General features: G+C 40.3%; 2 protein-coding genes across 2 annotated transcripts; both read right to left on the bottom strand.

Moving 5' to 3' along the window:
* Positions 1-3,714: 3,714 nt before the first annotated feature.
* LOC5521574 lies at positions 3,715-5,504 on the bottom strand. Its single transcript, XM_001641181.3, has one exon. The coding sequence runs from the start codon at positions 5,176-5,178 to the stop codon at positions 4,609-4,611; it is 570 nt and encodes a 189-aa protein (XP_001641231.1). The 5' UTR covers positions 5,179-5,504; the 3' UTR covers positions 3,715-4,608.
* A 421-nt stretch (positions 5,505-5,925) lies between these two features.
* On the bottom strand, positions 5,926-12,146 carry LOC5521445 (transient receptor potential cation channel subfamily V member 5). Its single transcript, XM_032366831.2, has 4 exons — positions 11,292-12,146; positions 9,980-10,227; positions 9,164-9,289; positions 5,926-8,361 (listed from the first exon to the last, which is right to left on the bottom strand). The coding sequence occupies exons 1-4, from the start codon at positions 11,914-11,916 to the stop codon at positions 6,802-6,804; spliced, it is 2,559 nt and encodes an 852-aa protein (XP_032222722.2). The 5' UTR covers positions 11,917-12,146; the 3' UTR covers positions 5,926-6,801.
* Positions 12,147-12,287: the final 141 nt, after the last annotated feature.

Below are 12,287 nucleotides of genomic sequence, written 5' to 3'. Positions count from 1 at the left end.
TGAGATGTTCCTCATCCACATTCCCTTCTTGGCAGTTGGGTTTTCCTACGTAATAGCTGGGCTTTCAACAATGATTCGTTTCAGAAAAACAGAGTTCCTGGAGAACTTATTACAACCCTAAATGGTCACTGGAAGTTAAATTCATCTAGGATTTTTTATTATTTTTTTTGAATTATAGAAAGATCAATCAATAATCAATTTTGAGGCTTAAGTGGCTTATTTTGAGCTCTGTTAAAAGAAGACGTTATATTTGTAGCTCACTCATATGGTACAAATAAAATAACATAAAAAATATGGCATAAAACCTAAAAATAACCATTCAGAAGCAACATTTTACACTTTATTTACAAATTTCAATTAGAATGTTGTGCCATTTCCCAAAGTCAGGTGATAGAATTGGATGCTTTCTAAAACTTTGTATGTTGCTAGGGTGACAAAATGGCAGCTTTGTTGCCATATGACTGCTTTTGAATGGTAACGACCTGCATTGATTGGTTGATGTTTTTTCAGAACTTTAGTTTGCATTTTTTGTCTCATAGAGAGTAGTCATTCATCATCTCGCATAGTTTGAAGTAGTTTACTTTTATGAATAACGAAGGCTGTCACCATCATGTACTGTTCTACTGCCCAACTTCCACGGATTCTTGGCATATTGTGCTGGACCAGGACACCGAGTATGATATCAAAGTTGTGAGGACTTTGGGTCGGTTTTGGGACGAATGTTTGCTATTTGTTAATGGTCAAGAAAGAGATTGTAACCTCAAATGGCATCCATGCACCCCATTCTGCTACAGCGATGGGATGTTTAGCTGGGAGGAAAATGGTCAAAGTTTCCTGCTAGTTCTTCGTGGACCCTTTCTTTTGCAGCCCTGTGGAAAACTTTATCTTTTTGTCGACGGCTACGAAGCTTATAGCAATGTGGAATTTGGGGCATTTTGGCGGAAACGAGGAAACAGAATTTTCATGATTGGTGCCACCTTCCTTATGATTGCTTCTCTTTTAGCCTTTCTGACGATGACAATAAGCGATGGCTATTTGCACTTTGATGAGATGTTCCTCATCCACATTCCCTTCTTGGCAGTTGGGTTTTCCTACGTAATAGCTGGGCTTTCAACAATGGTTCGTTTCAGAAAAACAGAGTTCCTGGAGAACTTATTACAACCCTAAATGGTCACTGGAAGTTAAATTCATCTAGGATTTTTTATTATTTTTTTTGAATTATAGAAAGATCAATCAATAATCAATTTTGAGGCTTAAGTGGCTTATTTTGAGCTCTGTTAAAAGAAGACGTTATATTTGTAGCTCACTCATATGGTACAAATAAAATAACATAAAAAATATGGCATAAAACCTAAAAATAACCATTCAGAAGCAACATTTTACACTTTATTTACAAATTTCAATTAGAATGTTGTGCCATTTCCCAAAGTCAGGTGATAGAATTGGATGCTTTCTAAAACTTTGTATGTTGCTAGGGTGACAAAATGGCAGCTTTGTTGCCATATGACTGCTTTTGAATGGTAACGACCTGCATTGATTGGTTGATGTTTTTTCAGAACTTTAGTTTGCATTTTTTGTCTCATAGAGAGTAGTCATTCATCATCTCGCATAGTTTGAAGTAGTTTACTTTTATGAATAACGAAGGCTGTCACCATCATGTACTGTTCTACTGCCCAACTTCCACGGATTCTTGGCATATTGTGCTGGACCAGGACATCGAGTATGATATCAAAGTTGTGAGGACTTTGGGTCGGTTTTGGGACGAATGTTTGCTATTTGTTAATGGTCAAGAAAGAGATTGTAACCTCAAATGGCATCCATGCACCCCATTCTGCTACAGCGATGGGATGTTTAACTGGGAGGAAAATGGTCAAAGTTTCCTGCTAGTTCTTCGTGGACCCTTTCTTTTGCAGCCCTGTGGAAAACTTTATCTTTTTGTCGACGGCTACGAAGCTTATAGCAATGTGGAATTTGGGGCATTTTGGCGGAAACGAGGAAACAGAATTTTCATGATTGGTGCCACCTTCCTTATGATTGCTTCTCTTTTAGCCTTTCTGACGATGACAATAAGCGATGGCTATTTGCACTTTGATGAGATGTTCCTCATCCACATTCCCTTCTTGGCAGTTGGGTTTTCCTACGTAATAGCTGGGCTTTCAACAATGATTCGTTTCAGAAAAACAGAGAGCTCCTGGAGAACTTATTACAACCCTAAATGGTCACTGGAAGTTAAATTCATCTAGGATTTTTTATTATTATTTTTGAATTATAGAAAGATCAATCAATAATCAATTTTGAGGCTGTTCAGCTCTGTTAAAAGAAGAGGTTGTATTTGTAGCTCACTCATATGGTACAAATAAAATAACATAAAAAATATGGCATAAAACCTAAAAATAACCATACAGAAGCAACATTTTACACTTCTTTTACAAAATTCAATTACAATGTTGCACTATCTCCCAAAGTCAGGTGATAGAATTGGATGCTTTCTAAAACTTTGTATGTTGCTAGGGTGACAAAATGGCAGCTTTGTTGCCATATGACTGCTTTTGAATGGTAATGACCTGCATTGATTGGTTGATGTGTTTTCAGAACTTTAGTTTGCATTATTTTGTCTCATCATAGGTAAGCAATGCAATGCATTCAGAATGAACTGATAAATTATTACTATTATAATAATAATAATAATAATGTTTTTATTAAAATATCAGTAAAAATACATACCAATAAGTCTGAAACTATATACTATATAATGTAATGCTATATAATATATAATTAAAATCTAAAAATCTATCATCAGGTCACTTATACACATAGCTTATGTTTAAAATGTAGTCTATTTACATAAGAGGCCTTAAAACGTTCTGTGTTGATCTTGGGCAAAAGACTACTAGGGGCGAAGTGAAGTCTTCACTTTTGGCATCAGCTTGTACAAAGGGTGACTACCCCCGCTCATGACCTTCTTGAAAATGCTCAGATAAGACTTACTACTAAGCTCATATATATCTATCTTGTACGATATATTCTGTTAGCAGCATCACTTTTATACTGTTTTATTTAATTCCAGTATCCAAACTTGATTTGCAAAACAAAGCAAAAAATGATAAAGTGTTTTGGAAATTTGTTTAAACCATACAAAAGTTAAGGTTTCAATGTGAAATTCTACAATATTAAACTCTTAGAATTTTATGAAAAATGCAGACATATGTATCGTTTAAATAAATGTCTAAAGCACTTTATCAAATGCATGTTTTTGTTTGTTGATAGCACAAAACTGCTAATAAAAGTTTGAGTGTAAACGATCATACTAATGAATGTCCAATTCAATGCTGAAATTCTTATTTAAATTTCCATTGTGCTCTTGAGACTTCAAAAGGGAGCAGTCATTAATTACTGGGGGGGGGGGTATTTTTTGCAAAAACCCCTAAGTCCGGAGCCCCAAAAATTTGCAAACATTTGACCCCCTTTCATGACAGCCAAAAAAAATAAGACCCCCCTAAATTGGTGCCCCAAAATACATAGCCCCGCCCCTACATATTTGCCGCCTCCCCCCAGTAATAAATGACCAGTCCCTAAGTGTTATTGTACGAGTGTTTGCTATGAAGACAATGCTTTTTTGCTTGTGTGAATATCCCTATTTCAGTAAATGAACAGCAAAAGGTGTATTTCATAACAATACAGGAAAATGTACTGGAACTATCAATGACTAGCACAGTAGTTACTAACATTTACTTATTATCTTTTGTTACAAATGGTTGGTGTTCACTTGCAGCCTGACATTGGTTTGCCATTCCTTTGTTCATCCAGACCCCATCATAAAATACTGTTTATTTTCAAAAACAAACAACAGAGAAAAGGGCTTATTCTATTTGCATACTCTTTGTGAGCATCATATTTGATACACTCTGATTGCTGTGCTTATTAGCTAACTAACATAGAAGCTCACAGTATTACCTCTACTTTTCAAGTGCTTTTCTATATTTGTTTGAATATTGGGATGCACACAACAGTCTGGGCATTGGCAGGGTAGTCTGTGTTACATTTAAACTAATACCATTACATACCACTCCCCCAACCCATTCAGTTTCATTTGCTCAGACAAAGGGCAAACGAGCAAAACATCAGCGCAAGCTTGTCTGTAGTCTTTCTATTTACACCATTAATCCCTTCACAGGTTCGTAGGCTGGCTCCCCATTTAAAACCAAAATATAAACTGTTATGTAGTCAATAAAAGCTGCGTTTCCACTTCGCCATGAACAGTATTCTCAAATTTCACCTGTCTTGGCCTGATTCGTCAGGGCTTATAATACTGATCTGTAAAATCAACAAAATAGGCAGCTTGGGGAGAGGGTCATTCCACTCGTCCCAAATCTTCCACCGTCATTTAAAAAACAGATTACTTAAATTTCAACGTTCTTTGGCATAAGAAAGCTTGAAGAATCTTTTTTTGTTGTGATGTGTAGCTATTGGCAACTATCGCTCTAAATCCTGGTCTGCTACATTTGACATTTTTTTCAGAGTTTTCGATTGTTGGCATTGTCATTTTGTAGCTATTTCGCTATGTCCTATCTAGCCCTATACTCCCTGTCTGATCATGACGTTATATCATCACACGGTATTGACAGAGTACTCCATGACTGGTAACCCATCTTGTCTCGATTTGCGGTATCGCAGCAACGGAATCACACCAAGGATGATGTAAATGACGCCGGTTATGACAAGACTATAGCCAACAATATAAGTTTCACCGCTTTTTATGAGGTAGTGAAAAATCAACGCCCATGCAACGCCGAGGAAAATCATCAACAAGCCTGCGAAGACTGCTTGCCAGCCACGACGCCGCCAAAACGCCGAGAATTCTCTGCCAGTGTTAACGTCTATGCCGTTTATAAAAAGCCGATAACCTCCAAAAGAGTTAGTCCATGACATGGAATTGTACATTAAAAGGAAGTGGTGGCCATCCTGCTGCCATTCGTAGCTACCACCAGGACAGCATAGTGGACTGCAGGGGTTGTACGAGAGATGGTGTTGCTCGTGAACCTTGCCATTTACAAAGATCTCATACTCTTCACAACAACAACCGATCCCGCGAAGGAGCTGGACAGTGTACTGCCGATATTCCTGACCAATCTTTAGATTTTGTACCCAAGTAGTCGTTGTTTTGCAACACGGGGACATGGTGGGTTTCAATCGGTGAAGCGGATGATCTGATACCCGGCTTTGACCGTACTTCGCGATTTGCAACCAGTTTCTTCCGTGACAATCAAGTTTTTTCGATTGATAAAGCTTCAGATGAAAGGCCTCTAACAAGGCCAGCTGCTTTGGTGCACAATCTAATAAGAATTGGCGTGATTTGAGAAATATAACCGCAGAGTGGTAAGAATCAAGACACTGCTAAGTGGAGCGACAGTGCTGAATAACGTATGCGCATGCGCGTGTTCTGGCGAAAACAAACAAAATCTCAGTGTTGAATCGTTCGAGTAAAGGTACGAAAGGCTGACTTCGTCGCTGTTTTGACTTACTGTACAGCATTAAAACCAGACTGTACAAAAGATGACAGATTTGTGTGATAATGAGGGAATCATAAAGAAAATTAAAGCCTTAGGTTTGGTCTAGTTTTCTTAGCATTCGCCAAAATGTGACAGTTCGCCGGTAAAACGCCGCCATTTCACCAAAAAGGCTGGTTTAACCGCGCGGTACTGGAACTAGTCTTGCGTTTTTCAGCACTGTCAAGTGGAGCATGTCGACCAATGCTTTTCTGTTCATTAAATAGTGCCAGGGTGGGGTGGGGCTATCATTGTACCCTCCACACTTCCTTCATTCATATTTCAATTTCTTTCTATTTTTTTTATGCAAGCTTCTTATTTCAATATAATGCTCTCTAACAAGAAGTATAAGTATGATAGCAAATAAAGAAAAAAAATCTCTCGTCAGAAGTTTTAATTAAAATGCGTGATTCTACAATGTTTGCGATGATTAGATTGATAAAACAAACAATGTCTGCACATTTTATTGGCGATCATCTTCCTTGAATTTCAAATGTCTACAATTATTTATGTGAATCGGTATCGATTCTTTGATCTATGTAGAACTGTGGAATCACTTTTCTTTCACTGGGGCGGCGTTTAGGAAAATCCTTTGACTATGCCGCATAAAAAAACGACTTTGCGCCGGGTACGAAAAGGGATAGACGATTTTTTTATAAGGTTTATGTTGCTGCCGTCGTCGCATAAACAGAAACCCAGCGTTTTGATGATGCTGTCGTATTTGTTTCCATTACAGGGGTCAGGCAAGCACGAAGGGGGCGCGCAACCCCCTGCACATCCCCCCCCCACGCTCTATGTACGATTCACTTTTTACGGAGGTTTTACTAGTTATATTACCAAAATGCATCAGCCAAGGAAATGATGATAACAGGTTCATACGGATGAAGCTTCGCCCTCTGTGTGTGTTTTCTTTTCTTTTCTGTTTTCCATTTTCATTTTTGTGACGTCGTAGCAAACTTTATACGAGACGAATTACTAATAGGTGCGTCTGCAGTGGAATTGCCTAGTGTAAAACATGACTTGAGGTAAAGTAGTATAAAGAAATTGAGAAATTTAACCAAATTGAGACTATTCTCACGTTGCCCCCTCCCACCCTAAAAAGATTTGCACACCAAGTGGCCATTTTGGGAGAATTTCATTTTTTGTGGTCAAACAAGGTAAGCACTTGATCTTCATAAATAATTACCTTTTCCTTAGATAAATCCCACTCCCTTTTACTAGCTATATTCAAAACCCTTTTCTCGAGCTATTTTTCTTATAGAGTCTGTAAGTGGCCATGCTCGCCGACCCCAGGCTCCTCAAAGCTGGTCTGTACGTGTCGTTTTTTGCGTGGTTTGTTCAGTTTCACCATCACATCTCTCAGCATTTCCTTTAACTCGCCTATCTGTGTGTGGAATTGCGCGGTCATCGCTCGTTGCTGTTGTTCTACTCGTCCCAGATCCCCGCGTAGCGCGTCCAACTCGTCACGTGTCACATCCGACTTTACCCCGTCAACACCCGCGCGCTTCTTACTCCCCTGCGCATCCATCTTCGAGTGCATTTCCTCGAGTTCTTCTTTAATTTGATGCGTCATGCGCTTCAGGTCGCCTTCGTCGTCGTCCAAGACATCGTCATCATAATACAACTCATCCGGACTACAGCGCGTGTGAATAAAATTCGCGAATTTCTTCTTTTTCGTCACAGACAAATTGTTTTCCAACGATAGAATAGTATTTGCCTGTTGCATGGCGGCGTTTGCTTTGACGTTGTCATAGACACGCTGAAAGGTATCTGACATCAACGCGATAAATAGATTAAGGCAGATGATTGCTGAGAAGGCGAGATAGGTACCGCAAAGGATCTTGGACATTATGGGCTCAGCTTTCGAAAGCTCGTCGTAATTGTAATCGTCCACGACGGTCATGCGAAACATTGAGAAAAGCAAATCTGCAATGGTAGAGTAACCACTGATGTTGTGACTGGAAAATACCATCCAGAAAGAGGCTGCGTAAGGGATGTAGAAGACAACGAATAGAAAGAAGAACTTCAGGATGTCGTAAATTAGATGACCTAACATGACAACAAAGGGACCAAGCGCAGTGAACGCGCGGAAAGTCTTGAGAAGACGAATCCAGATGCAGATAAGAGTGGCTGACATGATATTGATGTGCGCATTGTGAACCATCATGTGGTCAATTAAGACAGATACACCGTGCGTCACCAGGGAAGCCATTACCATACAGTATGTTAGCCAATCAAATACGTTCCAAGCGTCATTGAAGTACGATGGCTCCTGTTGATGTAAGAAGTCGATTTCTTGCATTAGATAAATTCTCTCCCCAGGCCAGCGCGGATGACAATACTTCAAGTCTCGCTGTAGCTCCGTTTCACGCCACTTCATCCAGAGCCTGTGTTCCTTCTTTGAAAACAAGATGTCGGAAATTTCGCGTCGAATTTCGTTAAAAGTCATCAAAACGGCGAACACGTATAGTCCAATCCGCCACCACTTCTCACTTATTGGTTGGTAGTACTCGCTCGGCTTGTCAGCTTTTGTTATACCTATTACAGTCCAAAGAATCACATAAATCAAGCTGGAGATGGCTTGAAACCATGCCCCTCTCTTGCCGAAGCGTTGCCATTTGACCTTTAAGAGTCGCTGGTAGACAGGGTGCATGATAAGGTCAAACTGCTTATGCAGGACAACTACTTCTAGCGCGGTTTGCGGCCATCCGATATTAATACACTTTGGTATGACGGGCTCGAGGTAGTTCAAGTAGAAATACTGCTTGCGGTTTGCCCGGTCATACGAGTAGAATTGATTTAGTGCCTCTTTTGCCTATGAAGAAATGGGATAACTGCAATGACATTCGTGGATATTTATCTGCTACTTACTGTTTATTTGCTTCACCCCTTTGTATTAATATTATACTCCCCTTTCTCTAGCATATATTTCGGCCCTTATATACCACCAGCTATTTATGGGTATATATACACACACCCTTCCCTCTTCAGTGCGGTAGCAGGCCACGTAAGATTGGGGGGGGGGAAGGCATATCAAACATATTCCCCGCGGATAGTGTCCTTCGTATGCATTGCCTTATATGGGCATTGATGCCCATATTTAGAAGAGTTAAAGTTTTCCCGCTCCCTGATCTCCAGAAAACATGGTGTAAAATGCTGATTCCTGTCAATTTGAGACTCGAGGCAAAAATGTGTAAAAAAAACTTCATCGCTTGGTCAAATCTTTATCACACAAATCTTGAAATCCCTTAGACCCAGGCATCTAAGGGATTGGCCGAGCGAGTTTAAAGGTCAATCAAATATTGATGTGCACAATACAAAAACATGAAGAACATATTTGGGGGGCACGGCCACGCCCCTTCTGGTCATTTCCTTATTTTTTTTTTAAAATATTGGGGGGCACCAACCCCCAGTGCCCCACCCCCTGCTACGTCCCTGCTTTTTCTAATAATTATATCTTAATAATAATAATGATAATGTTGACGACGACGACGACGACGACGACAACCATGATGATGATGATGATGATGATGATGATGATGATGGTGATGATGATGATGATGATAAGAATCCTCACCCTATTCTCCCCTCTCCAGTAGCCGTTTCCTGATACATACCACAACAGGCATTTTGCTGATCATCATGACGAGTGCCGTCATCCCGCTATCGTCCATCACCCCAGCATCCGCGCCTTGTTTGACGAGAAGTTTGGCGGTCTCCGAGCGATCCAGTTCTGCTGCTACCTGAGGTCAGATCACAAAAGCAGAATGAAACCGAAATGCGCATTACACTGGTCTCAAAAAGTGAATCAAAAGCCGACGTAAATCAGCAGTACTTGACGTACACAAAACCACTTTAACTCCAGTGCTATCAAAGGACTGAGTTTTGTTTCCCTCACAGCCGTTCTGGAGTCACCACGCTAGGAGGCGCTTCAGCTGGCGTGACGATTCCAGAATGCCTGCTAGCTAGGAAGACTTTTTTGTCGCCTACATATAAAAACGTGGCACAATAAGAGAGTATGAACATTATTGATCAACAAGTTTTGTCGAACATTGTACCATCAAACATCTTACGCGTACCATCATTTATAGGATGTAAAAGTACCGTTAATAATGCTCGTTTTAGCGCACAGCTTCGAATTGGCGCCTTATTTCAAACTGTGCCCCTCCAAGAGCGAAGAGCTGGTCTCAATTTCAATCGATCTTCAATTAGCTCCATCCTCATTTCAATCGGCGTCCACTCGCGCCCAGGGCTCAAAAATGAGCATTTGCCATATCGACAGCCCAGTACAAAACATTCTACGTCGTTGAATTAAAAAAAAACGTATTGTCAAGCTTTATTGTACAGCATTTATATAGCAGAGTACATTGAGCACAATCATGCATATCGGGCTGCGTTAACATATGCAATATTCTGTGCATTGGGACCGTTACCTGTAACGGGGTTCGCTCTTTGTAGTCGCGATCGTCCATATTTGCTCCGCACCTCAGTAGCATTTTGAGTGATGTTGCGGCATCATTACGCGCAGCGTAGTGGATCGGAGTCTGAAGCTCCCCTGAAGTGCGCGCGTGGACATCAGCGCCATTCTCAACAAGAAAGCGCACCATGTCTGGATAGTCCACCGCTGCAGCGACATGCAGAGGAGTACGGCCAAACCTGTCTGCTTGGTTTATACTTGCACCTTAGTAGCGAAAATGATGTGTTTTGTTTATCGTTGATTATTATTACTAACCTTCTACCGTAAGGTGGTAAGCGCAAGGGGGCGGGAAAAGAGATCGCACGTGCGTGGGGAGAAGATATTTAAATTCTTATTCATACCAGGCAGTCTCTTTTCTATTTTCTCCAATCCCTCTGCTTGTTACGCAGGCTAACTGACCTCATTGTCAAGAGAGGTTTGAGAGCGCAGGCAACGCAAGGAGATCGACAGGGGTAGTAAGGGGTCAGAAAGGGGATTAAAGGTTCCACAAATGATTTTACTTTCGCTTAATTTTGCTGAAGTGGCCGAGTATTTATTTCTCGGTAATGAAAAGCAAAAGGGGTAGTACAGGCAAGACGAAGACCTATATGAGAGCTTAAATGAAAGAAAAGACCTGAAATTCCCGGCTTAGTCTGGCTTGTTTATTCGATTGTAAATGATAATAGGAAATAATTGAGTTGATCTTTCTGCCTAGAAAAATATGGGACATTTACCACTTGGAAGAAATTGTAATCATAGCGACAATGATTTTTTGACAGGAAAGATGAGACGGACGTAAGAATTTGTAGGCGTTAACAAGTGTAATGTTTGTTGTGTGCAATTATGTTGCAGGTATTATCGCGTTGTTAACACCTCATCGCTAATTGCTGGCGTTGAAATGACGACTTACTACACTAAACTCGATGCGCTCGGAATTGGCATAAGTTAGCCACACATAAGGCACCTCTATTAGGCATAAAGTAAAAGGGTACAAAACTGTGTAATGATTTTTCAAGCAACATCATTTTAAATATTTAGTCGAAACTAGCAAGCCACCCATCTATCAAAATCATTTCATTTGTTTTTCCTTAATGTTATGATAGTTGTTTCAATACTTCATCTATGTTTTTGTTTTAATACAAGACCCCAAGCAACACCGGACAAGGCATAGACACCGCGGTATACACCCCATAAACTCTCTCTAGAATAAAGGTTATAAAACATCTAGGCCTATGGTCTAGCCTGTGGTCGACCTATAGGCCTGTGAGTGACTCAAGCCAATCTCTCACCTCTTTTTATGAGGAATTTTGCCACCGCTACCTCCCATTGTCGCGCCGTTTCGTGCATGACGGTCTGTCCATGTCTATCGGTCACACTAACTGATGCGCCTGTCTTGATAAGCGTCTCAACAAACTCAAGATCAATCACTTCATTCGTATTAGCGTTCGCTGACAGCTTAGCGAAGTAATATAACAATGCTCTACTAGAGGAACTAATAGAGGTTCCATTTGCTCCGTTTGCGATTCCATTTCCTTTGTGTTTATTTGCGCCGTCGCCATCTACGAGGTCTTCCAGGTCGCTTAATTGTGCAGCGTTCATGCGATGAGAGATTTTATCACCAGAAACTTTAAGTTTATCTTTAAAAGTTCTCTTCTGTCCTTCATTCTTTGATTTGTGTATACCATCTAACGCTGCTTTCTTCCATCTTGTGAAACCAACTTTTACCTTCGTACCGCTACCAATGGAGTTGATACCTCGGGGTTTTCTTATTTTTCCTTTGCTCCGTTTAATCTCTTCTTCGAGCGCATCGGCATGATTAGTCAGCCCTGGCTCAACTCCAGCGCTAATGTTGCCTTCGTTTAGGATAACCGGTGCTACTTTGTTGTTAGCTGTCTTTCCATTTGGGATCATCATATTTGAATCTTGATACAAAATTATTTACCAGAGATATTTCAATACGCAATTGACTAAGGTATAAAAAAATACTCCCTCTATCTAATATGATTCAAAATTATTCTCATCAGTCCAACTACCGTGCTATAATTTGCCCGATTTAAACGAGTGAATCGCCGATCACAAACGTTTGGGTTGAGTTACAAACACGAGTCGCTCTCATTCTAGCTTTTTTGCTGCTAAGTTACTGATAAACATAAGCTTTATGCGTAAGCTTATGAATGATAAATGAATCATTGTAGGGTTCAATTGTTCGAACAAAACCCCCGCCTAATTCTACCGTAACGCTAGTCACCAAAGTCTCGTTTTCGTTACATCCAAACAGTAAAACT

The sequence above is a fragment of the Nematostella vectensis genome, chromosome 6, assembly GCF_932526225.1.
Source record: "Nematostella vectensis chromosome 6, jaNemVect1.1, whole genome shotgun sequence".
NCBI lineage: Eukaryota > Metazoa > Cnidaria > Anthozoa > Actiniaria > Edwardsiidae > Nematostella > Nematostella vectensis.
The sequence above is the reverse complement of the archived record's forward strand: the minus strand, read 5'-3'. Positions and strand labels throughout refer to the sequence as shown.

Excerpts from the sequence above, each read along its gene's own strand:
- LOC5521574 (XM_001641181.3), bottom strand. The coding sequence starts at position 5,178 with ATGTCCCCGTGTTGCAAAACAACGACTACTTGGGTACAAAATCTAAAG.
- LOC5521445 (XM_032366831.2), bottom strand. The coding sequence starts at position 11,916 with ATGATGATCCCAAATGGAAAGACAGCTAACAACAAAGTAGCACCGGTT. Across the intron at positions 9,290-9,979 it reads AAGAGCGAACCCCGTTACAG|GTAGCAGCAGAACTGGATCG; the intron begins GTAACGGTCCCA and ends ATCTGACCTCAG. Across the intron at positions 8,362-9,163 it reads TCAGCAAAATGCCTGTTGTG|GCAAAAGAGGCACTAAATCA; the intron begins GTATGTATCAGG and ends ATTTCTTCATAG.